This window comes from Zonotrichia leucophrys, chromosome 1 (assembly GCF_028769735.1).
Source record: "Zonotrichia leucophrys gambelii isolate GWCS_2022_RI chromosome 1, RI_Zleu_2.0, whole genome shotgun sequence".
NCBI lineage: Eukaryota > Metazoa > Chordata > Aves > Passeriformes > Passerellidae > Zonotrichia > Zonotrichia leucophrys.
Genome location: NC_088169.1, coordinates 60,362,978 through 60,390,187, shown reverse-complemented (window position 1 = coordinate 60,390,187; position 27,210 = coordinate 60,362,978). Strand labels below are relative to the sequence as shown.

Genomic DNA, 27,210 nt, shown 5'->3' with positions numbered 1-27,210 from the left:
ACTGACTAACACTGCAGTGTCTGTGTACCTAGAACAAGAAGATAGTGAAGTCTGAAGAAAGAAAAGACAAGCAGTGCACTCAAAAGTGTGAATGTTCCTATTCATTTTCTTAGTTTCTCCTTCAAATAAGAGGAGACAAAGAGAGAAATATTAGGTAGAAATTAGCAGTATTTGGATTAAATTAATCTTTGTTGATGTTAACATAGTATATCTTTTATCTAAAATAAAAATGCATGTTAAGGAGCTCTGTATGGCAGCCTTTTATCTCATAGAAGTGATTTTGGTATAATCATTTGCAGTACTTCATTCATGCTTCTTAAAGTGTCAGCATTCAACTGGATTTGTTAGGCTAGCAGCTCAGACTCTGGTATCTTGTTTTGATGTGCAGGGCATATAGATGAATGTCTGTGATGTAATGTGAGGATCATGTATTTGTAATTCCTTATAAGAAGTGTGAGATTCTTTTTTCTTATTTTTGTATCTGTTACATGTATATTCCACTTGCTTTTCGGCTGTTATTTCCTACTGTGGGGAAAGGAGCAATAGTTTGTATTATGTGGGATCATAATATCCATAGGCAATATGGACTTGATGGATGGTGCTCTGAGTCAAAGTGATTTAACAGTGATAACTAACTTCAAAATTTTTAGATATCTGACAAGTATGTAATTTTCTTTTTATTTTGCTGCTCATCAGGAAGAAAAGTTTAAATTGCCCTCCTCCCTTATTCCTGTACAGAAGATAAACCTTTCTTAGGTTTATTTGTTTGTAGGTTTTTTTACTAATAAATCTGTTAAGAACCTCAGTTTGCCTTCTGCTGGGCCTGGTTTCTGGCCACGAGGCAAAATGTTTCACATACCTGATGTAACTGTGCTCTCATACTAAGACCCTTGGTGTAAAGCACCTAAAATAGCTGGACCCTGCCAAGACAGGGACATAATTTCTTGTCAATACAATTTGCAGGTACTGTTGCAAAAACACCTGACTGTCCTGTTAAGGTAAGGGGTAATGGAAGTAAAACCAGATCACTTGATGTATGGTACTTCAAAAATGAAAAATAAAATTGTGTGGAGGAAGGTGAAATCAGTGACTGGGGAAACAAAAATCAATGACTGAAATGAAGGACTATTCCAGTTCTTGTCACATTTACATATTTATGCTCTCATCATATGTTGATTCATTTCCTAGGATAAATTTTTCTAGCCAAGTTTTGTGATTCAAAACTCGAATAAATTTATTTCTTTAGCTGCTTTTCTTTCTGTGCCATGATACAGCATCATGAAATAGCTGCTCACCAGTTCAGGCCATTCATCCTCACTGAAACACTAACTGCTGCAGACTGCTGGATTCCCTCTTTGGATACCAGCTAGCCTGGCTGACAGTACTCTGGTATACTGCAATTTCTCTGTCTTTTGTGGGTATTTAAATAAAAAAAGAGTGGATAACAGTATCTGCTCTGTAATTTTGCTAAACTCACAGGAGAAAAATTGCTATAAAACCTACCCAGAAAACATTTGATTAACTTAGTGGGGAGGTAGGCAGAATAGTGATGATGTAGCCCCCTCCTCCATTACAGAGGATGTTGAATTAGTTGAATTAGTTCTTAAGTTACCTTTTTAATTTGACTAATCGTTTTAGTTACTATTACATTGATTTTCATTAAATTTGAACATCACATTTGGAATATGTGTAACTCAGTATGTTTGAGGCCTAAGCTCAAAATTGCAAAACTGTAGCTAATCATAATCTACAAAGTAAAAATTTTTTGTTACAAAAGATGGGATACACTTTTTTGGATGGATGATATGCCTGTTTGTTATCTCATCTTGGAATGGCATTACGCATTCATAACTTTTTTTATTAAATACATTTTATTTTAAAGAACTAGTGTAAGATTTTCAAAATATTTATTAAGGAAAAAGATAGCTTTAAGTTTTCATTAAAATGTGACATTTTAGCTTTTAAAGGGGCTGAATGTGGCTTTAGTAGGCCTTTATCTTACTGTGCAGTTTTTGCTGATACTTTTACTTTGGAGAAAGCCTTCTCATATTCAGTCATTTACTGGCAGTCCTTGTCAACTGTAGAAGTCCTAGGTGACTGGAAGTCGGCAGATGTGACACCTGTCTCTAAGAGCAGTCAGAGCAAATTTGAGATTGTAGGATTCTATTACTTCAATCCAGTAAGTAGTCATCTATTTTAGTGTGGCTCAACAGGCTTCTAGTTTGCTCAACTCATGGGGGAAAACAATAGCTAGGGAATTAAGAGGCCTTAAAGCTGAACAAATTCCTTACAATTTAGTCTTTGGTAGAGACATACCATTAGATATGTCTTCTACACATATCTTGAAAGTCTAACAAATTATTTTCCTCAGTAGGGGACAGTAAAAGCTCCTCATATTCCGTTCTGCTTCTCTGTCCTTTTTTTTTTTTCCTATTATCCTTTACTTGTTGGGTAGTTTTAACAATTTAAATTTTAGAGGGTGGATTAATTGTATTTGACTTGTAGAAATGAACTTAGAAGATATCAATTTCCTTTGAGTTGTGCGATGTTTGTTAGCATGGTAGGTTACAGGGACTCAAACCTCTCATCTGTGGAAGGTAGACTGTACCACATATTTAATAGCTCAAGTTTTGTCAGCCTGCTGCAGCCAGTTACCATTTTGTTAGCTCCAAACCAGCCCAAGTTTTGTGTTGTCTTTACCAGATGGTTGTTCAGGATCTTTTTTCATCATAAGCGACATCTGGACATTACATTGTTGTGATGTTTATGAGCTACAGACATGATTGGAAAGAATTGGGTGGATGAGTTTGTGTGGGATATTGTGTGGGTGGTGGGAACAAGATATTCCATTGGAAGGGACATCTGAAATGTAGGCTGCAGATGCAGAGAATCCTTACCTCATTTGTTCTCGTGTTCACTGAGTTGCTTGTACTGTTGTTTTTCTGTGCTCTTACGGTTGCTGTGCTTGACATGTCATTACAGGGATCTAGATTTCAGAGCAGGAGCAAGTCATCATCTAAAAAAATCCTAAATTGTACCTTGAGGTAGCTCCTGTAAAAGACACAGTTATTGGTTACTGTTGAGCAATTTCCAGCCTTTTAATTATAAAACAGTTCTGAAATATAGTCTGCCCATCATATTCTGAATGATGCCCAGATCTGAAAAAAGTTCTTTGGAGTTCCCCAAGAACTCCAAGAACTCTAAGAACCTTCCTCATGGATTTCAGGACAACCAGAATGTTCTGGTGTGCAATAAGCATTTTCCTGAGAGAAAAGAACTACCACTTCAGTTCTGGTATGTGAAAACTATACTGTTAAAATTCTTGTGGCTTTACAAACTATTTTGGTAAGCTATGTAAAAATGTCTTCCTTCTCCGATATTTTTGCATTTCAGCATGTGCATTGTGGTGAGCTTTTTTCTGTCCTTCCTGTTCTGACACTATGTAACTTCATCCATATGTTTATACACTGTGATTTATGTCAAAATTGGGGTTTACAGCTTTCTGCATTTTCATATTTTGCACTGCTCACCATAATTCAGCTACAGGAAAGTCAATGAAAGGCTGCCTAGAGTTGTCTTGTTCCTAAGGTGTTTTTGCCTTTAAAGATAATTTTTTTTTTGGTAGGTGCAGTGTGAAACCATTGTAAGCATTCTGCATAATGTATTTGTTGCATAAAGCTACTACAATGAGAGCAATGCTCTGTGAAGTGTTTTTGCTCCCAGCCTCTGGTAGCTGCAGGTATTCCCTGGAGCAGGTATCCAGGTTACCAGCCTTCCCGAGCTCTGGCAGCACAGGTGGGAGGCAGCAGCATCTGTCCTCTGATGAGCAAAATAGTCCCTTTGCTGCAGTGACAATAAATCTGCAAGTAAACTTGTAACAAATCTTTCTTGACCTTTTAACAAGAATGAATGTTTAATCTCAGATTTAGTGACAAGGTTACATTATATACCCCCCCCCCCCTCCCCCCGGTCAAATTTGTGGTTTATGTTAGACATTTGGAGTGAACAAAACTAATGAGAGAGGGAGTCAATGCAACTCTCTCTGGGTTCTCATTATGGAGTTGTGAAGATTTGTTTCTTGGAACCATTTTTAAAAATAATTTTCAGTGACAGATTGCAAACTTAGTTTCCTTCCTCTGATTTTTTAAATGCATTTTAGCTCCCATACCAGTCCATCAATGCACAGCTAAAACTGATGTTTTCAGAGGTTGCCTAGTTTATTGGAAAAAATTACTACTCATTACCAACCAGAATGCAGAAACAGTGTGAATCAGAGATACTTCAGCTCTTACAGTCTTAAGAGCAGACTTAGGCTACTTTACACAAAAACTTCAGAGGCAGATAAAGTGTGCACTTACTTCATTGTATTCCAGGGAATCCAGTATATTCAGGTATGCTTTGAAAATGGAAGAAACGACGTTGGAGTAAATTAGTGCCCAGGGGGTGGTGGTGGTATCATTGTTATGAGGTGTCTTTGATTAGGAAATAAAAAACTGTGGTTGTGCATTCAACCTTTCCTGAATCTGATCGTAAAAGGTGCATATAGGTAGGCAAAGATATTTTGAAATTTTATTTTCCTGAGAAATAGAATTTTGAATTAAAATTTCGAACAAATTTAAATTTTGATCCTGTAAGCTGATGATCAGCAGTCAGCCCAGTGTATGTAGTAAGCTGCTTCTCTTTCTCAAAATTAATGATTGTTATACATTTCCTTACATTTGCTGTCTACCCCTACAGCAGATTTTCTTAATATACCAGTTCAAGAGAGAGGTTTTTGTTAGTACTGGAAGCCTGTTACTTCAACACATCCATAGTGTGTGTGTGTCTCAACATGAGTCAACAAGATTCTATGGATACTCAAAATATTTTGAAACCATATGAACAGAATGTGTATTTTCCTCTGACTAGTAAAAATCAGTCATAAAGTCTTCATAGACTTATAATATGTAGAATCCAACCAGCTTGGCAAATAAATTGTTTGTTAAAACAAGTTCTGGCTATGTCTCCAAGCTGCATTTAGAGAAAATAGCATTTTGTTCATGCCAGGTACTGGACTGTCTGCTGGAGACTCAGGTTTTCTATTCAAGCAGGTTGGAGCAGATTTTTGGCATGACCAATGACCTTCCTAGGGAAGAATGTTAGTAGAAAATTTGTTCTTTGTACACATTTTATGGGATGAGGAGAGAGGTGATTTTATGTTGCCAGTTAGGTAGTGTATGATGTCCCAAAGGAAGAAAAAAATTCATTGCTTTTTTGGAAGAATTAGTTGTTCACTGGAAGAGAAATAATCTGAGGTTTAGTCTTTGTTTAATGGATTTATTCTTATTCTAGGTTCCTCGGATACTGATTATGAGGCTAAATATAAAAGTGTTGTCTTTTTAGGAAGGGAACTTGATCTGGAGATCTGTGCTAGGATTTATGAGTGCTTTTTTTCAGTAATGTTTGCCTGAATCCAGATTAGTTGTATTAATAATTAGGAATTGTTTCCATCTTAATAGTGATGTGAAAAGTTTACTCCATGACTCATTTGCCAGTTGTTAGTTATGCTTCTAAATTGCACAGAAGTATCTTGATTTGTCTTACTGGTTAGTGTTGTGGTGGTTTAACACCAGATAGAAATTAAACTGCAAATAAGCCTCTCCCCTTTCTCCTTTCTCCCTTCCCCCTCTAGTGAACAAGGTCCAAGATTGGGTTGGGTTGAGATAGCAATTTACTGAAAGCAAACAGCAATGGAATAAGAAATGCGCAGTAAAAGCAGCAATATTAGCAACAAAGGTTTAAAAAAAAAAAAAAAAGGTGCTTTACATACAAAAAGTGTTCACCACCTCACCTTAGTTCTGGTTTGCCCAGACAAAGACAAGATGGTGAGAGCTCCCTCAGTCAGTGTTCCCTAGCTCCGAGACAATGGAGAAGCAGTGATGGACAACCCCCTGAAAGCCAGGTCACATTATGCCATGCCACCTGTTTCTGGACAGTTCTGCTGGGACTCTGTTCCATATGGCACTATGGCTTTTGACCAGTCCCTGCCTTTGGGGCTTGGTTTGGGCTGAGCTCCTCTTGTCCTGGTTTTGCTGCCACTTCATTCCCCAGGGCCACTTCCTGCACTGGCACCTGCTGAGGTTTGGCTCTGTGCCAGCTTCAGCTATTGCCAGGCTCCACTGGGCTCAGCTGCTTTCATCACCCTGAGCCACACTCTCCTGAGGGATGGGATGGGAAGGGCAGGGTCCTCATGGCTGGTCCTGGCTACCTCTCCCAGAGAGAGAGTGGAGGCAGTGTTCCACCCGGGTGTGTGCTCACCCTTGGCTTCCCCTGAAGCCACACCTCGTGGTGACCTGTGTGTTATAGAACAGCAGCCTGGGCAACCCGTGTGGCTCTGAGCTCCAACCCCTCTCTGAAACCAGGGTCTTCTGTGTCTCCTCAGATGGGTGTCTGAGTCAGTTGTGTGCTTTAAACCCATGCAGCAATTAATTTGTTGTGCTGAACTCATCTTTGTTTCTACTTTATCCGTATGCATTTGTCTTTTATGTGTCTACTTCCATATGTAATTTTTGGTTGGTTATTTTTGTATTCTGGTGCTTCTTCATTATTCTTTTTAATATTTTCCTTCTTTCTCACTGACCTATTTTTTGGCATCTATTGTATTCATCAGTGATTTTCATCTAGCACTATATGACAGGTTCTTCTGTAGGAGTTTATAGGAGACATGCTGGGAAAAGATTTCATTTGTTCTCTTTGCAACTGTGCTTGTGTCTGAAATTGTGTTTAGATGTGATAGGAATGCAAAGAAAGACTCTGGTGCCTCTAAATGTTGCCTGTGCCCAAACCTGCCACATTATTATCAGCTTAAATTTCTGCAAATCAGAAGAAGACAAGAATGCATTGTATTTCAGAGTCTTTTACCGGGCAGTAATTATGAATATTAGATATCAAGTGTACTTAATGTACTTGAATTAATGTCATTGTAACAAAGTTGCACAAAATCATCAGCACCAGAAGTTAATTTTACCTTTTGGCTCCACTTAGGAAGCAGCCATATATAAACAACCAATAAAGTAGAAAAGAAACTGTTTTCTAACTCTAAGTTTTCAAAGGATTATCAAGTTAATGGCTGCATTTTTATTCTGGTTTTGTAGAAGACCGTACTCAGTCAGTGAATATAATTTTAAATTAAATGATTCCTTTTAATTTTATTACTCTTTTAAAAAAGTCTGATTACTTGTGGCCCTATTTTGCTTTCATCATCCCTGTTTGGTTTCAACACACATTCTAATCTGACGTGATGTACTGAGGATGAATTATGATGATGAATATTCAGAAAAATATAACGGAATACTGGACTTTTTTCTAAATGTCTTAATATGATGTAAATAGGTAAAACCCCCTTGATTGTGTTTTCTGTTAAAAATGCTATTACAGAATTGTTTGGTGGTGTTAAATTACCTGAAAATAGTAGAAAGAATGAAAGAATATTATGTGACATCAACATTAAAGGATGTGACATATATATATATATATGTATATATATATATATACATACATATATATATATATATATATATGTACATATACACTGTGTTTGGTCTAAAATTCTGTCAGGTTTTGTATCTTATGCTGTTGGTACAAAATACTGGAACTTCTTTCAGTCCCCATAATAGTTAAGCAGTAAAACTCCAGCTCATGAATGTGTCACCCTTCCACTGCTACTGAGAGTCATGTTGATTCTTACAGAAGTAAATGTTGTTTTGGGAAAGTTCTTGGAAGAACTTGGAGGTTCTTTTTCAACAAAAAATTCTTTGAATTAATTTTGTGAAGTTTGTTAAAATGTTGGGGGACTTTATATTTTTTTTCAAAGTGTGCAGTTCGTGCAGCTACGGAAGGCAGAATCCTTGTTCTGGAAGGCTTGGAGAAGGCTGAGCGGAACGTCCTGCCAGTGTTGAACAATTTGCTGGAGAACAGGGAAATGCAGCTTGAAGATGGTCGTTTTCTCATGTCTGCAGATCGTTATGACAAACTTTTGCAGGTATGGAAATGCTATTTGAATTTTCTTTTTTTATTTCCTCCTCTTCTTGGTAGTGCTGGAATTTTGTTGTGAAGGAGTGAGTACTTAGGAGTCAAATGGGGGAAATTTCACCAAGGTTTCAATGGTTTTTTTCCTATGTTGTCTACGTATGAAAAAGAGTAGTCCATGTTAACCTTGTATGAAGCCTGTATGTTTCTAAAATGGGAAAGCCACAATGTGAGAGTAACTAAAATGTCCTTGTGAAAAGATATTTAAGATGAACTTGTTGCCATAAAGTTCAGATAATGCTTCAGCATGGCAGTAGTCTTGTTGCTAAGCTTTTAAAACATTAGGATGCCAAAAGAATGAGGTCAAGATGAGTATCTGTATATTCAGTCAGTATATTGGTGCTGTTTTGCCTTTAATTTACAAAAGTATATGTAAACAGCAGTCTAAACTACAGAAAATGGTTAGAGGCTTTTCCTTTGATTGGAAATGGATTTCAGTGTCTGCTGTCATTAGTGCTTTAAGCCATTTTCATTTCTTTGGGCTTTGAGTCCCACTGCTTGGAGGGATACTCTTCAGGCTTTTTCTTTTATTTTTTGACAGTTTCAGTAGTACTTTGCACCTTAGTTCCATGTACTGTAGTTTCCAGTCACATACCTTTCAGTCTGTTACCTGCTTCCTCACCTGCTTCCTCATGTTTCTATTGTCACACCTGTGGTTAGGTGTATGATTCAAACCCATGTGGCACAGCAAAGAAATTTGCAATAAGCCTTCAGACACTGATGTCCATCATATTAGGTTGCCAGCTGTGCTGAAGTACCATAAAAAAAAAATTGTAGTATTTAATTGGTAGATGCAATTACTGGAAGCATTATTATTATATTTCAAAAACAAGCTTTTAAAATGTAATTGTATTTAAAAAATTAAAATGAGAATTCAAACTAAGATTTGGTTGTAAAACATCTCTCTTCCTTTTAAACACTTTTTGGATGATTAAATGTTTCAAAACTACGGGCCTCAGGCGCACTGATAATAGTATATGAATTAAATAAATCTCTTGCTACAATGCTAAATTTAATATTGTTGTTTTGTTGTTTGGGAACTATTGTATTATATAAACTAATGTTCAATTTTGCATCTCCTGTGTGAATAATTATTGAGCATTTAGGTCTGAAGGAAATGTATTCATGTATAGTTTCAGGGAGGACTTAACTGTGATGTGGATAGAGAGCATTTTTTTATGTCAAGAATCCTTTACTTGACATAATACAACATTTAATGTCCTAATGACGGAGAATAATGAAGCTTCTAAAATGGAGATTTTAGTTGCCTTTACACTTATAAGAGAGGGAAATAAAGAAGAAAAAACCTTGTTCATTGTAACACACTTTTAATGCTTTAGAACAAAATATATTTTGTGAACAGTTTATTTTCTTTTCTTTCTAAAAAGGTCTGAAAGTTATACCTTAGTCGTTTTTTCTATGTTCATTTTGGAAAAAATTGTTTTTATCATCCACATATTTGACCAGTTCAAGTCTCTCTAGTTATTGCATGAAAGATGAGAACATTTGAGAAATTACCACATTTAGGCTACGGACTGGGGCTTTTAATTGAGCTGGAGCTTAGTCATCGTAAGTTTTTAATGATGCAATGTGGCCTCTTTTTTTCTGTTGCTTTGTTTTAATTTATTTAGGAGCATACCAAATCAGAGTTAGATGCATGGAAGATTGTTCGGGTTAGTGAAGATTTTCGAGTGATAGCCTTGGGCCTGCCAGTACCTAAATACTCTGGTAACCCTTTGGATCCACCCCTCCGCTCTCGATTTCAAGCAAGAGATGTTTATCATCTGCCCTTTAAGGTGAGTGTGGTAGACTGGATCATTTGTATTGACTAGAGATAATATTCTGATGTTGTGTTTTACTTACCTCATCTCTGAAAAGAGTTCTTGAGTAACACATTTTTCTTGAGGTGCATTTTTCATATTTTCATATTGCATAGTAAATTCCTGACAAGTCTTAGAGCTGCCATGGAATGTTGCAGCAGAAAAATAAATTCCATAGCACGGCCCATTAAAGAAAGAATTTGATCTTTTTTTTTATTCTTAAATAAAATTAATTTTGTGTCAAGGAGTGAGTCTGTGACCCACAATATGATGCCAAAATTAATTTACTCTGTGATTTTATGTTCTATTTCCAGGACCATCTTCAGCTGTTATATTCAATTGGATCAAACATTTCCACAGAGAGGTAATTTTTCATAATTAAAAAAAGAAATTGAATGAAGAAACTATGTCCTTTCAGAATTCCATGCTATTTTTGTGTCTCTATAACTGCATAGAGACCAGAAGTGAAGAAATTTTTAATATGTGTGGGCAGATGCTTGCACAGCTTTTTCTAGGCAGCCTTCATATAATGAATCCTTAGTGCTTTAGAACTTCGGTCACACCTTACTTGTGTGCGCTCAGAAGTAGTTTCAGCATCTTTTACTATATTTAACTTTTTATGCTCTAGTATTTTAAATACAGATAGCATGTATAAAACTCTGTAATTACTTTTTCATATGCAGAATTTCTCAGCTCCTGTCTTTTGCTACAACTCTCTGCTCTCAAGAATCTTCTACACTGGGACTTCCAGATTTTCCTTTAGACAGCTTATCGGCTGCAGTTCAGATTTTGGTATGTGCATACATGTGCTGTGAAATTGTATGGGTTTAAAATTGCTCAGAATGAGATTTGGTTCATTCATGTTGTTAGAAGAAGATTAATGTGAATATTTGAAAAAAAATCCCTGAAAACACTAAGAATAGTTTGAGGGAGAAAATTCTCCAAACATATAGCATAATACTGAAGAAAAAAGTATGGTATGGCATAAGATTTGTGTTGTTATTAAATATATGTATCTTTGTGCTCAATTTCTTATTTTACCCACTCTGGTAAATCACCTTACCAGACTTCAGGACATCTACAGTTTATCTGATGGCACTGAGGTAGCAAGTAGAGAGAAAAAAAAAACCACAAGTTAAAAGTGCTTTGTATTTAATGTTACATATGTGAGTCAGATTGATTGCATTACAAAGAAACCTGCTGCTCTCCACTGACACCCTAAAGTACCCAAAACAAATGTGGGCATAGGAAAGAGTTAAATTGTATGAGAGGAGGCCTACATTGGGTCTTTGGGCTGACTGGTGGATTTAGAAGAAACAGAAATGGAGAATTACGTGAAGAGCAGGCTGTGCAGTCTCAAAGATGCAGTGCTTCCTGACAGCTAAGTCCAGAGAGAAATAGGGATTGTATATCCACAGAGTTCACAGGGACAGGTCAGGCAGCTCAGGACTAAAGTTGGGTCAGTCTTTCTGCTTTCCTGGATAGTCCTTTGTCCCTTGGACTTTATAATTCCATGGTAAAAAGTCAAAGACAACATGGAAGGTGCCTCCTGACAGAAGTCAGGAACATGAGATCTGTATAGAGAGGGGTTTGTGCCCTTTCATGTGCAGGAACGCAACCCAGGGGGGTAAAATGCCAGGAGAGTTTATTAGACCCACTCTCCAAGGTGCAGGTGTCTGTAGAAGGAACTCTAGATAGTTCTCTGCTGTCTCATGTGCAGTCATTTTATCTATGGTACTGCTCAGCAGCACTTCACTTCCTACATATTTTATTGGATTATTAACATTAAAGCATATTAATTACTTGTGTTACTGTGGTGCACAATCCCCTCAGTTGTGCTGGATACTTACAGAGATAATTTGTTTTCTGAATTAGGGGTCCTACATTAGATATTAAGAAGTGGTGAAAATTCAAGCTCAGTGAAATGAAGTAGTATTTGAAGGGCTTTGGGAAAAAATATTGTTGGATTTTGAAATAAATTGCTAATTTTTATTCTTTAAGCTGCAAAGTGAAAAATTATTTTTAAATGAATGCCAGATGGCTTTCAGAGTAACAGAAAGAAAATGAGCCCTAAGCTATTATCTAAACTATGGAGTGAAGGAAGCATTTTATTTTACATTACAGAATGTGAACATTGTATGAAAATGTCTTTTTAGGTAAATATAAACTGTTTCTTTTAGAATTAGTTTTAATCACTTGTATTTCTAAGCTGTGCTCAGTGATTTCGATCTACATCATTTTTCCTTTCCTTATGCTGAGTCAGTGCCAAACTCTGCTTCAAGTTTAGTTGGTCTGTTTAAAAGTGTGAAGAGAGTGCATTGTGATGAGTAGTTTATTAAGTTTCTTATCTTCTGTCATAGAGTCACACAGTTCCAAAACATAATTTCTTAGTTTGTGTACTCCTGCCTGACAAAAGGGATTTTTTTTGGTAAGGTCTTTTTCTGAAGAGGCTTATTTTATACATTCCATTGTAATTATTACTAATTTGAGATAATGTGGAAAAATTATATGGTATGTCTTTATATATAAATGGAGGACTTTTAAAATGCATTTAAGGGCTCTGTGATCCTTAAAGCTGTACATTTACTATAGTGCAATAAATTATTTATTTTTACTGGGGTTTTTTAATGTGGAACATTATAAATAGTGTTACTGTTTATAAATTGAATTACGCATTTCAGAAAATATGCATCTCCTGCTTTCATTTCCAAGGAACTCTTCTTTCAGTTGTGTGCTTATGTAAATCCAAGTGTATAATTGAAAATCAGTTTATTTTATTTCAATTGCTTTATTTGCTTTGAAGGCTTGAAAAGATAGTGCTGGTCAAATGACTGTTTTCCACTAGTGTTTCACACAAATAGTCCTTAAAAATTTGCAATTCAGTTTCGAAGCAAACAATCTATACTTAATCAATTGAGAGAGAGTTTGAAATGCCTTTTTTCTACCAGGAAAGGCTTTATGCAGAGTGTCTTAAGTAGTCATAAATGCATTTCTCTTTCTTTATTGCTGCAGCAAAATAGTCAAATGTGTTTCTAGTTCAGGCAGCAATTGACAGAAGAGTTAGTACTTAAATCTAATAGGGAGATAGTAAAAAAAATAAAAGGTTCAATATAACAGAATCAAAATTAAGTACTATAAATTGCTGTGAATGTGTAGATTATTACTGAAGTACAGATTTCTTGTCATATGGTTTTTTTTCTGGTACTGTGAAACTCATTTACCTGTGGTGGGATTTGTCTGTCTTGGCCATGTTTGTCTTTAGGTATCAGAGCCAGTCACTGTAGCTTCCATTTATGCACAGGAAAGAAAATAATTTTTAGAACATAGTTCTTCTAATCTACTTTGGACACTTAAATTATAATGAATTATACCTGAGGAGTGCCTGTTTTGACATCTAGTCAAATACTGCTTGTAGTGGTCCTTTGTATATTTCCCTTACAGTCTTATTTTAAGTTCAAAGCTGTGCAGAATTTTGGGTTAATGGCTGGTGATAGAATGAGCCAATAATTTTTTCAATTTTTTAAAATTTGAATTAGGATTCCTTTCCTATGATGTCAGTCCAGCATGTTATTGACCGGCTTTACCCGTATCATCTTTTCCTTGGAAAGGAAGGCCGAACTGCAGTCAAAGACATGTTAAAAGTAAGTATTGAATATATATTTATATTATAATTCTAGGGAGTGATGGATTATGGCTGTAGTTCTCCTGATTAATGGTATGTCCTGGTTTAGGGCAAATTTATGAGGAAACTTCGGAAGTGGTCTTTTCTAGAAAGCAAATTCAAGTGGCCTCTCCCCCAGCTGGTTCGGGAGGTAAACCTCCTTTGAGAAAAGTGGAAAAAGCTGTTTATTTAACAAGCAAAGCACTCACAAACATGGAAAAATAAATAACATTAACAATGGAACCTCTTGCTGTTCTGAAGAGATGGCAAATTCAGAGTCCTTGTGTGGGCTGCAGCTCAGCTTGCTCAGTCTCTTGTCAGTCCCTCCTGCACTGGAAAGCACTGCATCCTGGGGCCTGCTGGGCCACAGCTGGGAGCTCCTGGTGTTTTTCTGGGTTTTCAGCAGGGCTGAACAGTTCCGAGAAAACAAAAAAACCAAGCACAGTCCGGGGAACATCTCTGCCTCAGTTAGCTAAAAAGTAACTAAAAGCAAAGGAAAGCCCTGTCCTGCTGTCTGTGCTGCAGACAACGTGCACTGAGTGAGGAATGGGAGGGAGTGAAAATGAAGCTTCTGTGCTGACAAACTGCGCACCACCGCTTCCCCCTCCCTTTGCTCTTGGGTCTGGTTGTAAAGGTGTAGAACTTATTTCTGGGCTAAACAGATGAATGGGGATACAATTCAGCACCTGGTACTTCAGGTCATGGTATACTTCATCATTTCTGTATAAAAACAGGAATCTTAAGTAAATTAAATGGCTACATTATTGCTAATGCTTGCAACTTTTGTAACAGTATTTTTAAAAGCCCTCATAAACTAGTTAATTTCATTATAGTGAAAGGTGAAATCTCTACGATCTCTGGAATATTTAGACCTCAGTTAAAGACCACAGAAAAGTCCTCATTATATAATAAGTGGTTAATAATTTGAAAATAGTTATTTGTATGGTTAAGGTAATGCATAAAAAATACCTCTGGCATTTGACGTTTAAGAGAAGATTCTAAAAAGACTGTAAATATCACATGTACAAAATACATTCACTATTGCATCATTACAGATTGTATTAGTCTCTGGATTTGGTCTGTGTTACTTTTTGTTGCTTCTTGTTGGTCAGATCTGTTTTGTCGGTTTGTCCATGTTTAATAGTAGCTTACAAAGCCTATAATTGTGATGGGTTATTTTATTTATCTTTTAAAACTTAAGCACAGTGTCATCTTTCTTTAACTTTTAATATGTTGTAGCAGTTACATATGTTGCTGAAAATTAGCATTAAAGCATTTTAACCAGCTCTTTCAGTCCTGAAAATTAGATATTATTTCTACGTTCATATTTAGAAATAACCAGCTTTGTAGCTAGCAATTTGGTTTCCCTAAAACCAAGTTTATGTGCGAGGGAAATGTTTGCCTGACATCCCTGCTGACACATTCTTCTCTCCCCTCCTTTTTGCATTGGAGTTCAGTCCTATATTCCCTATGTAACTGGGCTGCTCTCCTACTTGTCTTCCTCAGTTTTGGGATGGACAGTCCTTGCATTTGATTAGAAGGTTGTCCTGAATGACTTGCTAGCTTTTCTGAACCATCAAAGCTGACTCTGTGGGGTCCTACCTACCACTTCTCCAAGTAAGCCAGTATGGCCTGAAGTCCAGGACCAGAAGCAATTTGTCACTTGTCTTTAACTGTTGCACAGGAATTTCCATCTGAATATGAGGAAGAACTGCTTTATTGTGCGGGTAACCCAGCACTGGACCCCTGAGAGGTTGTGGGGTCTCTGTCACTGGAGATTTTCAAGAACCATAGGGACACAATCCTGTGCCCTGTGCTCTGGGATGACCCTCCTTGGGCAGGGAGGTTGGAGCAGATGACCCTCTGTGGTCCCATCCAACCTGACCTTTCAGTGGTTCTGTGTCATGCTTTCCTTCCACCACAGTATGGGCTGGTTAAAGTTGCCTGTAAGATCCATCGTCTGTGTGTAAATAGACTTTTATCTGTTAGCAGAGCAGTAACAGTCACTTCTATTTTAATATGCCTTTATTTTAAATACTTTGTCATTTTGTTTATTCCTTCAGTTACAGACGGTGAATGTCTTTGTGTTCTACACCATCAGCTTAATGTTCTATTTCTTTTCTTTAACTTTATGTTGTGCATGCTTTTGCTTCTTGTATAAGACAGTTTGATTTGGCTCATAAAACTTTCTTTCTAAATAATAATCTGCTTTTAAGTACCTATTTCATGGAATTTTCTGTGTTAATTTTCCTCTTTTTGAAGAAAGTCTTCCTCATCACTACCTTCACAAACTTACTATGTCAACAAATACACATAATCTTGTTTGGAATTTAATTCTATTTGGGCACCACAAATCTTGTTAAGCAATGAACCTTAAGAAATACGGAAAATAACTGGTTGTATTGAGGAACATCTGTTTATAACGATGTTATAGCAATAGCAGCTCCAGAACTGTATACATTTTAATAAGAGATTTTTTTTTGCATTCTATAAAAATGGAGAGGGAGAGGAGTCTACCAGAAGCAAGACTCCTCTTTTTTATGGGTTTCATAAGAGTGTCCAGGTAATAACTTCTGCTGAATACTTCTTTTTGTGTAAAAGGACATGCTAATCTTAACTGAGTGTAACAAGAATTGAAAAAAAACAAAAAATACTGGAAGTGTGTTGGCATTGATGGATTAATTTGTGTATTCAATCACTTCTTAAGCTCAGCTAACGTTTAAAGAAAAAAACCCCAAATTTCAGATAATGGAATGTACAGTTTAGGTGTCACGCTCAGACGCAGATACGGGATGTAGTAATATAGGGTTGCATACCCTAATTTCAGGGTATTTTCCCTTGCAGTCAGCTGTTGGAGCTGAGAAGTGAGATAGACTGTGGTTATGCCAAACAGGTAGTTTTGGCAGCTGTTAACTGCTGTCCATGTTTCCTGAAGAGATCATATTCTTAAAGCACTGTCTTCCCAAATGTTATCTTCAGCTTGGAGATATTCTTTCCTTATGCACCTTGCTTACTGAGGCAATACCAAGATCTAGGCATTACTTGTAATTCATATGCTCAGAAATGAAATAATGTGACATATTGACTTATGCCTCCCCTGGGAGGGAAGGTATTTTCTTGGGAGTGTTTGTGGATGAGAAGCTTCAGGCGAGCCAGCACTGTGAGCTTTGAGCCCAGAAAGCCAGCTGTACCCTGGGCTGCATCAAAAGCAGCTTGGCCAGCAGGCTGAGAGAGGGGATTCTTCCCCTCCATTTCCCTCTGGTGAGACCCCACCTGGAATAATGTTGAAGAAAAAAGGATGTCTATCAACCAATTTTTTAAATTTGATTCTAATGTAACTCCTTGTTTCAAACTAGTTAGCAAAAAAAAGATGCATTTAAGGATTGTGCACTAATCCAGCATCAGCAGTGGTCTTTAGAGGTGCTTAACATACAAAAGCATTTGTACAAGAGCTACAGTTTGCAGCACTCATTAGTTCACTAGCTTGCAACAGTCAGGACAAAAGTACCAAAATGAACTTGCCAGTGATGTGGCTTTGTTTACCCTTATTTGAAGTTTCTGCACTTTGGCAACTGTATCAATTTGTTCTCTTATTCTTAAAGATGATCCTTAACTCAGAAGATCTGACAAAGGAAAATACGAGTTGGTTGAAATTTTGGTCTTCAAAATTATTCTGTACTTTCATGAAATATTGGCATGAGAAATTATTTTGACTGACAAATGAACATTTGAAACATAATTGTAAAAATTAAGTTTTAAAGTAAATCTGTGGTTTTTCTCTGCAAGACTGAGACATGGAGAGATCACTGATTTCAAGGAAAACAGCTTCCAGTTAAACATTCTCAAACAATAAGCTTGAGCATGTTTCCCACAGCACTGCAGTTTTCTTTTCTGTATGCAGCTGAGAGGCTTTTATAAAACTGATTGGCTTCATTTAGGCTAAGAAGGTGGGGAATAAGAGGCTCCACATTTTCTATACTTATTTCTTCATTGTGCATAAATGTTTAGTATTTTACAGCAGATTTATTGGATGTTTTGGGTTTACTCTTTTAATTCTCACATGCCTTTTGTGCACCTTTTTTCACAGTATTGGAAACACCCACTGTTTGGTTTTATTACCTTCTAATCAGGAGAATCTTTCCATGAGATTTTAGAAAAATACAGACAGAAGAGGTTTGTCTTAATAAATGAGCAAGTCACTTTTAGTCTATGTCCTTTTTTAGCTTCACTCTAAAGCCCTAGAGTTTTCCTACATTTTTTTTCATGCTTTGATTAATTCTGTGTTTATTGTCTTGATCTTATATCAAATAAAAGGGTTTTTTGTTGCCTTTCTCATTTCTGTATACTTGCACACCCATTTTAATCTTACTTGACCTCCTCAATGAAAACTTTTTCCCTACCTCACAGTACATAGGAGTGCTTGTAAGACTGGAATTGTATTTCATGTCTAGACAAGAAAGAATTCTTCAGAATTATTTTCTAAGATATTTCTGTTGCAAATTTTGTTCTAAGAAAGGATTTGTTTCTCTCCTACTCCTTCCAAAATACTTTATAATCTTTGGGGTTTTGCATTAATAGATGTTCTTAGTGCCAATACATACCATTGTAGTGGAATCTGTCAGACTTCATATATCAATCCATCCCATCTTGCACTTGCAGTTCCTATTTTGCTCCTTGTGAAGCAGTTCAGTCCTCTGGTTCTTTGGAAAATGCTCTTTCTTTCCCATGCAGATAATCTTCCAGCCTTTGCATGTCTCTTTTGGATAGCCTGGCTGCCTTGTGGGCTCAGCTGAGTGGTCATCTGCAGCTCTGGCTCGTGTTAGCTTTCTGTTTCTTTGACCAGTTGGATTACTGGTGTATTCTTTGCATTTTCCATTTTGAGATATTGCCAATTGTTAGATGCTTCCAAGTGGTCAGAATTCCTCTTCCTTTTTCCCCTAACTTTTACAGTTTGCCTTTTCTTGCATATTCTTAGGCACGCAGAACGTGGCCTGCTGATTATGAGCTGCCAGACCACTTCCCTGGTTTTTGGTTACTGATCTATTCCTTTTGCTTTCCTCTGAGTCAGTGAGGCTGCCTGCTTCTGGATTTCCAAGTATCTCTTAAACTTTCTGATATTGAATGGGCTTGGTAGTTGTTCTCTCAAACCACAAATATTTTTTTCCTTTGCAGCTATCAGCTCAAACATTTTGTAGAGGAAATTGTTTCTGGCTCAACAGAAGTGTTTAATGTGTTGGTACATCCATTTTATGCTATTCTGATTCCATTTCTACCTATCAGATTTCTAAATGAATAACTGATTTAAAGAGACCTGTCTTGGTCTGAAAGCCACAGGCAGTTTTGTTTGCTGCTCCTGTTCAGGTGCAAATGTGGTATTTACTAGAGATGTGAGATTGTTTAATCACTAGAGTATTCAGTTCAGCAACATCTATGTAATTACATGTCATAAATTCAAGTTAATTAGATGAATTGTGTAGATTGTGTAAATTCAGTAACAATTTGCGTATAGACATTCCTCTTTCACTGCCTTGACTTAATGTCTACAATGCTACAGAACCCTCAACAACAACATAGAAAAACAAAGAAAATCCCACTAAAACAAAAAAACCGCAACCAGTCAAAAATATACCTTAGAAATTTTAAACTCCTAAACCTTTGTGTGCAAGTTCTGTTGTTGCTGTCTCTAATTCCTTGTTACCCAGTATCCAGCCTCTGCTGGTGCAGGTAATCTAACTCACTCACAGTTGTTTTCTCTTGTTGGTAAGGGATTTAGTGTACAAGCAGTTGGCAGTTTTGTATAAAAGCACCCTTAACTCCATCCAAAATGCCATTAAATTAGTAAGAATATTGCAATTTATTAATGAAGATAAGAATGAGAACATTTGGTACTTGCTTTCACAGAATTATAGTTGGAGTGTTTCTTAGAATCATACTTGGAGATAGTACTTAGCAGGCATTCCTGTCCTCTCTTTTTGTCTAAGAATTTATTGGTATCTGAAGTAGACTCAGCTGTTACAATAAGAATATAATTTGGTGCAGCCCTTTACTAAAGCACATTTATCTTAAATACGTGTTTAAACAGTATTTTTGTAAGCTTTTGCTCCAGAATATAAATTTATAAAGTGAAGAAGAGAAAAAGCTTTTGTAAAAATCTGTCTCAGTTTTGTTTTTGAACTTTGATAGGCAGCGCTATGAATCCTAGTAGTAATAATACTATATCCATTTTAAGAGTGATTTTACATTTATGAATTCTGTTTAAAAAACTCTGTTTTCTAAGAATGCTAATGAGCTGGACAGTACTTCTTTTTCTTTTGTTTACTCAACTTTCACTCTTTTGACTAAAATCGCTCTATGAATTCAGTAGTTCCAGTTATTAGCTTTTTTTGTGCATAAAGTCCCCAACATGACTCTCATTACTGAAGTTATTTAATGATTTTCGTGCTTTCTATGTACAGCAAATACAAAGAATATAATGCTTGAAAGAGGATTAAGAAAACATATGTCCTGTTTTGTCCTTGATATACCCAGAACATGCTGAAGGCTTAATTTGTACAGGTTGTCCTCAATTTTCATTGTATGAGGCAGCTATGAAACTAAGTAAATGCAATATTTGCTGGTTATTTTATTGGTAGTCAGATGTTTAAATCTGCAATTGTTTATAGTGAGCTGCAGAGATAGATGATTTATTATTACACATGCTAAAGGCTGTGGTTCATTTCTTGTTTTATTTTAGACTGTCAGGCCAAGACTTGGCAAAGTCACCATGTGACATTTTCAATTTATATCTGTCACTGCAGTCTGAATAAGTATACAAACTCTCTGCTTTGGTTTTAAATGTAAAATATATGGGCCATCTAGAATGTGAACACAGCTATCTACAGTAAAAGTTGAAGTAAATGGATTTAGGACTTTGCAAGCAATTAATTGTGAATCTGCTTCTGGCATTATTTTAGAAGAAACAGTTCTAAAACCCAGAAAATTGTATTTAATAATTTATTTCCTCACCACTGAATTTTACAGCGCTTTGAGCTTCAAGATTCAGAAAAACACTTGTTTCCCAGGAAGATTACCAGAGTAGAAAGTGTACATGGAAACAAACCCTTTAAAGCTGATGTAACTGTCCAAATTGGTGAAAAAGAAGTGACATTCCAGGTATGAATTTATATATTCATCAAATATGCTTTTAAAAAACACTAACTTGTTTTCATCTCTTCAAGAATTTGACACACTTGGTAGTAAAAGTCATTTGCACTGAACTTTTTTTTGGTAGTATAACACATGGTATTTATTGGAGACACATTTAGATACTGGAATATTAGTTTATGGATGCACATTATTTTATTTCTAGATAAAGTCATAGTTTCCTCCATGTGAATCATTACATTTTGGATGAAAGAAAAAGCCATTCATTTTCTTTTTTTTTGGTTTATTGGATTAGAATAGCAGAGAGTACTTATGATGTTCTTAATGCTGCTTTCCCTTTTTCTTTTTGTAAAAACAATAGTCTGTCTTTGTTTACACTTCAAATAAAATCTAATGAGTGCTTGGTAATGTTCCGACACAGGATGTTGGGAAAATGGAAAAAAGTAATCACATCAAATATGATTAGTTTGAGTTTCTTCCAATGAAGTTTATGACCTGCTAGGTGGTGAAATAAGTTCTTACTCAGGAAACAGATGCTGATCTGAGAATTTGAAGTTAATGTTGAATTTGGAGAGTCTAGAGAGTCTGTAAAGAAGGTGAATTAGTGGGAGTCAGAGAGATTATAACAACATTGGTGTGGAATACCACAAGCGAGTTTGTACCATGACAAAAGGAAGAGGAGAATCACAGCAAATGGGAATTTTTCAGGAAGAGTTGAGTCTGTAGGAACTTGATTCAATTATTTTCTGAAGTAAACATTTTTGTTTTCATTTTGCATATAGGCGATACATTCTGAAAGTACTACTGCAGAATGCCTCTCTTATACTCTCTGAACAGGAGGGCATAAGAAGTTTGTAGATGAAACAGTTTCCAGACTAGAGCAGGAAGTGGAAGTGTAGAGCAAGAGCCTTAATGTGGTGAACAATTTAATCTCTCCAAAGTTTGGGTCAAAGCAGTTCCTCCAGATTTTCACAATACTAATTGCTCTATCCCTTCCACGTTTCTCTGATGAGCAGTGAGTATTGGTGACTTTTTATTATACGTCTCTTTCATGAACGGCCTGAAGTTCTTTGTGTACCCCAATGCTGTAATTGTATTGATTCACATTTTGTTAATTTTTTTCATGAAGAATAGGTGAAGGAGTTTATCGATCAAAAATTACGGGGTTTAGTTTTGTGACAGTGGCAGTTTCAAGTTTGATGGATGACCATTATCAGCGAAATATTACAGTAGTTTTGGACAAGCATAACCTAGTTCACACAAAGCTTACAGTTATCACAGTATAGCTTATTTAGCATTTTGATTTACTTTTTTTTTCTTATAGGTTCCAGCTGGAACTGGAATGTTAAAAAATCGTTCTCAATCAGATACTTTCATAAGGACTTCCAGCCATAATCAACTGTTGGCAGAAATGATGCAATCCCATATGGTTAAAGATATGTGTTTAATTGGAGGAAAAGTAAGAATTCAAATTTCTATTCTCCCTTCTCCCCCATGATCTTTATGATGCAATCTAATTAATATTTTTTAACTTTTTAGGGTTGTGGCAAAACAGTTATTGCCAAGGAGTTTGCTGATATACTGGGATACAGCATAGAGCCTATCATGCTATACCAAGTAAGGAAACTATCTGCTGGATGATTATGCTTTAAATATGGTCTTAGAGACTTCCTCACAACACTAAAGGTGTTGGGTGTTTTTGCAAGTCCCAAGCCCTGTCAACCTTAAGAGCAATGTCATAGCCAGTGGTCATTTGGTACTTGTTTGGAAAGAATTATCTGTCTTAGGTTGTCTTGACATCATGGCATAGACTGAAAAACTACAAGATTTAAAAGTAGAATTAATTAATCTGCTTGCTTTTCACACAGAGATCACATGTGTAAGGTTGTCTCCATAACCCTGGGGAATGAAAGTGCTTAAAGAAAATATGAAGTCAAGGGTCTCCTATGACCTTGTGAGTCAAAATACACCATATAGAACAGGATACACAGTTCTAAGTAATAATTGGCAATGCTGCAGGAAAACATTAGCATCAGGTTTAATGCAACACACTGGTCTCTTTCTTCCATCCCTTTTCTGCTTTAATTTATTCCCAGACAGCATGGACACCTCCAAAGAAAGAAGTAGCATTGGCATCTGATTTAAAAGTGTACTGGCATGTGGGGAGAAACACTGACAGAGATGGGTGATGAGGTTGAAATGTTGGAAAAGTGAGAGTGAAATAGAAAAGAGAAATACTGATGATGATAAAAAAGACAGTCCGTTTTATGTTCTCCTGCACTGCTGAGAACGTCCCCAGACAGGGTCCCACTGCTTTTCCTTTCCCCCCTGTGTGGCTTCAGCTGATAAGGGCGAAGACTTTGAAGCTCTGTCTGCATAACTGGAGTCAGATGGATGACTTCTGCCCTTTTCTTATACTTAAACGTGGCCAAGTGGGAGCAGATTTGGGTTGCAGGTCTACATATCCTCATCAGTGTTGTGCCATGTTCATAACAATATACCAGGATTCCCAGCAGTGCCTACTATCTTTTGTCTAGTCACCTTTTGAAATAGGTGTATAGTTCCAGAGCTAGAACTCTGTGTCCAGCTGCTCTGCGTACTTCTCTCTGTACTTGTCACTGTAAACACAGTTTTAAATCATCCCAGAAAAATAACTTCTGCAACTTGACAAACCTGCTTAAGGGTGAGCACAGCCTAACTCTTGTATTGTTGCACATGATACAATATTTGGTATTCACCAGCAAAATTAGATAATTATTTGCTAAAAAACATGGCCACTGTTTCTCAACTTCCTACCTTTATTTAGTACGGCTTCTATGAATATGAGCAGATGGTTTCATTTTTGGAGTCACATGAGCAGAGCTGACAGTGGAACCATTTAGTAAGCATCTTTCTTTGAAAGGGATCTGTAGTTCCTATAAAAATAAAATCTAGGAAAGGATTTGAGATCTCACTGAAGGGAGTTATTTGCTTTGGTTTCACCAGGGTTTAATCAAGCTCACAGGGCAAAGGGGTTTTATAGAAAGGCTTTTGGTGATATCAAAACAGTATCAATAAAGCAAATAAATGACTGAAGGCTGCTTCATTGTAAATTCCTGTATAGCCAAGACTAGGTGAGATCCACATATGTGTCTATGCGTATAAATGTTTCCTAATGTACATATGTTACGTACATTACATAAACTCAAAAGTTTTTGCAAAAAGCAGTGTATAAAAATACATGAATGTAGCTGAGCTGTAAATAGAATTTCAGAATGCATTTGTTTTTCTAAAAATATATAACCTATCAGGGGCTTTGCTTAGCAAAGTAATAGGATAATTTAATTATGGAACAAATGTTAAATTTATACACTAATTCAGCAGTGAAGACTATGAAAGTTTGATAATGCTGTAAGTTTAGCATATTTTTCTACTTTCATTCAGAAAAAGTCTTCTGGGGTTTTTTTTCAGAGAGACATCATACAGTCCTAAATCCATTTCTAAAATTAAGGAGGCTTTTCTTTGTTCTATAGTTGTTATTTACCTTCTGATAATTTTTGCAGGCACAAAGATGAGTAGAGAGACATTAACCTTTGGTCTGAAGAAATAGAATCGTTTCTGCTCAGGCTGACTGAAGAAATTAATTCTTGATTTTTTTTTAATATATGTGTGTATATATATGTGTGTATATATATATAGTCTTTACTTTTAGTATTTGCTTCATTGTTCTTTGCAACTGAAGTTGATTGAAGGACCTGAGTAGTGTGAAAAGATGTATTTCTCTATATTGATTTCGCAGAAAAAACAACTCTAAAAGTTTTTGTGTTGTGAGGTGAGGATCAAATTTACCTAAAGCAAACCTTTTGGAACATGGATCATCTCTTATACTAACAGTTGGCTGAGAGAGCAGTTCCTGTCTCATTTGTGATATCTGACATCATTACATGGATTTCTCATTATATGTAGTTCCATGTAGGTAGATTGCTAAGAAAGGAAACTCATCCTGATTAGGAAAGGTTTGTTTTTAAGTTGCCTCTTAATGTAGTTAAGCAACAGCAAATGAGAAGCAGTAGCCAGCTAGTGCTTTGTGGACTGTAACTAGGGAACTTTTAGTCCAAATGCTTAAAATAAAATATTTTCTCCCCCCAGAATTTCAGAGGAGAAAAGAAGTAACAGTCAAAGTCATGTTATAACAATTTGCCAGCAACTTGCTCCTTTTCTTCCCTAGCAAAACCAGTTTTGTAAGCATATCACTAGTGTTTGTGTACTGTGGTGTTTTTGTTTCTAGGACTTTTTTTTTTTGCCTGACCTCATAATTTTTTGTTACCAAATCCTTCCAGTTTTTTATTTGAGAAATACTAACAAATGATGAATCCAAATATGCATAAAAAGCAGGAAACATAGATTCTTCACCTCATGATTGCCAAGAACATGATTAGTACTACAAGCCATGAAAAATGGCTAGGTTGGAAGCTTGTGTTGGTATTAGCTGCTAGAGGGAATGCAAAAGAAGTTACCCTACTTAGTTTTTCTCCTAAACATATTTTTTCCTGTATACAAACTGCTCTAGAAAATAAGCAATGAAATGTAAAACACATAATTTAAAATGACTGCTACAAATTAAAATAAGCTTTTTGTTTCACAAGGCAATATATTGCTGCCATTGCTTTGTCCAAAATAAGAGGAATAATTAATTCTTACACTTCAGTGACCTCCCCTCCAATGGGAGGCCTTTTTAGCATTAGAGTATTTTAAGATTAGTTTTAATATCATATATTTAGTGATTTGAATAAAACTTTTTAAAAATTGAGTTAGGGTAAATAAATAAAAACAATAAATCACTGAGCAGGTACTTAGCCGTAAAATAAGCTCCTTACAAAAACTGTGCAGGTGTTAGCAGTGGTATTCCTTTTTAATCATCCCTTAACTGAATCTCATTCAACCATTTAAATCATAATGTTATATTCATGTTATATTTCAGAAAATATTTTGCACAAAATGCTCTTCTGAGTTTATCTGCTGAAAATTAATGGATGGTTCTCATGGTTAGAATTAGAGATGGACATGCTGTACAGCATACCAGGCTCCCAGTCAATTCACACTGTATGTTGTTTCATTTCTCTAGAGGTGAATTATCCAAAGGTGTGTTAGTTAAATATTCATTACAGCATTTACTAGCTGCTGAATGCACAGTTCTTAAGCAAGTCCTAAGCCCACATTTTTCTCTCTTTTATAAAAATGTTAATGTCTAATTTGTTAATTATATAGAAAAGAGTGTACGCAGCAGTAAAACAAGAGAAATACAACAGTAAAAACATGGTATGGTTTTGTGGATTTGAATGTGACTTTAAATTAGATAAATGTGGAAGCACTGAAGGAACCAGACTTTGAACTGTTATTTTAGGGCTTTTAAGGAAATGTAGAAAAAGGAAATTATTCAGGCTGTATGATGTAATGTATTCTATTTTTATTCTTTAAAGTTCAAAGAGTTTAGGGTTGTGAAAAAGACATATGCAAAAGCTACAATTACAATAGAAAATATGTTTTTATCTGATTCTGGGTTGTGCTCACAGCACAGCCTGAGCAATGAATTTAGTCTTCCAAGTCACAAAATTACTATTATGTCTTTGTTTCTCTCGTGCTTACCTGTTGTAGTTCAACATCTAAAATATGTGTGCTGGAAGATATGCTAGATTTTGTCTTTGGTTTTTTCCTTGAGTATTATTTTGTGCTAGGCTATTTACCTTTGATAAATTCTATGTTACAGGCTTCTTTCTTACCCTGTTCATTATTCTCTGATGCTTCCAGCAGTATTTTCCTCCTGAGAGGTGGAATGTCATGCTGGTTTGTGTTCAAGATTAATGATAAAATCTTTGCTCCTTCAGGTGGCTTCCATATGAAAGAAATTATTCTTGTTTGCTCCAGGTGTAAATTGCTGCCCCCTTCTGTGCACAGGCTGTGTACAAGTTGTCATAGTCTTGTGTTTTGTTAAAGAGGCAGGTGGGAGAAAAGCTTTTGTTCTTGTTTCAAAGGGGTGATATTGGCAAGTCTAGAACTTCCAGAGACTATTTAGCATTTAGTGAATAGTTTTGTGTGTGTATTGCTAATACTCTTTGGAAAAGTAGTTGAAGATTTCCTGCTAATCTTCCTTTATTCTTGGGAAGAACAGAAGCAGTTTTTTAAGGAGAAAGCACGTACTTGTAATTTAAGAGACTAGATCATAATTATATTCTTCTGATGGACTGATACTTCCAGGATATGACAGCTAGAGATTTGCTCCAGCAAAGATACACTCTTCCAAACGGAGACACTGCTTGGAGACCGTCACCACTTGTCACTGCAGCTCTTGAAGGAAAGCTTGTTCTTCTTGACGGCATTCACCGAATTAACCCTGGCACTCTAGCTGTGCTCCAAAGGTCAGCAGGGCAGCTTGGACAGGTTGGGTGCACGTGGTGTGTGAACTGAGGGCATGCACACTGAGACCTGAAGCTGCTGCTGGTGCATATGGCTTTGGAACTTCAGGAATACTGTACAGATCAA

General features: G+C 36.2%; 1 protein-coding gene across 1 annotated transcript in view; it reads left to right on the top strand.

Annotated features, from left to right (window-relative positions):
• VWA8 (von Willebrand factor A domain containing 8) overlaps nucleotides 1–27,210 on the top strand; it is a 183,367-nt gene that overhangs the window by 29,618 nt on the left and 126,539 nt on the right. Inside the window, exons 5-13 of the mRNA XM_064714194.1 lie at nucleotides 7,853–8,020; nucleotides 9,699–9,863; nucleotides 10,202–10,251; nucleotides 10,571–10,679; nucleotides 13,424–13,528; nucleotides 20,569–20,700; nucleotides 22,016–22,150; nucleotides 22,231–22,308; nucleotides 26,926–27,086. Coding sequence (XP_064570264.1) covers nucleotides 7,853–8,020; nucleotides 9,699–9,863; nucleotides 10,202–10,251; nucleotides 10,571–10,679; nucleotides 13,424–13,528; nucleotides 20,569–20,700; nucleotides 22,016–22,150; nucleotides 22,231–22,308; nucleotides 26,926–27,086 — 1,103 coding nt within the window. The remainder of the gene's footprint in view (nucleotides 1–7,852; nucleotides 8,021–9,698; nucleotides 9,864–10,201; nucleotides 10,252–10,570; nucleotides 10,680–13,423; nucleotides 13,529–20,568; nucleotides 20,701–22,015; nucleotides 22,151–22,230; nucleotides 22,309–26,925; nucleotides 27,087–27,210) is intronic.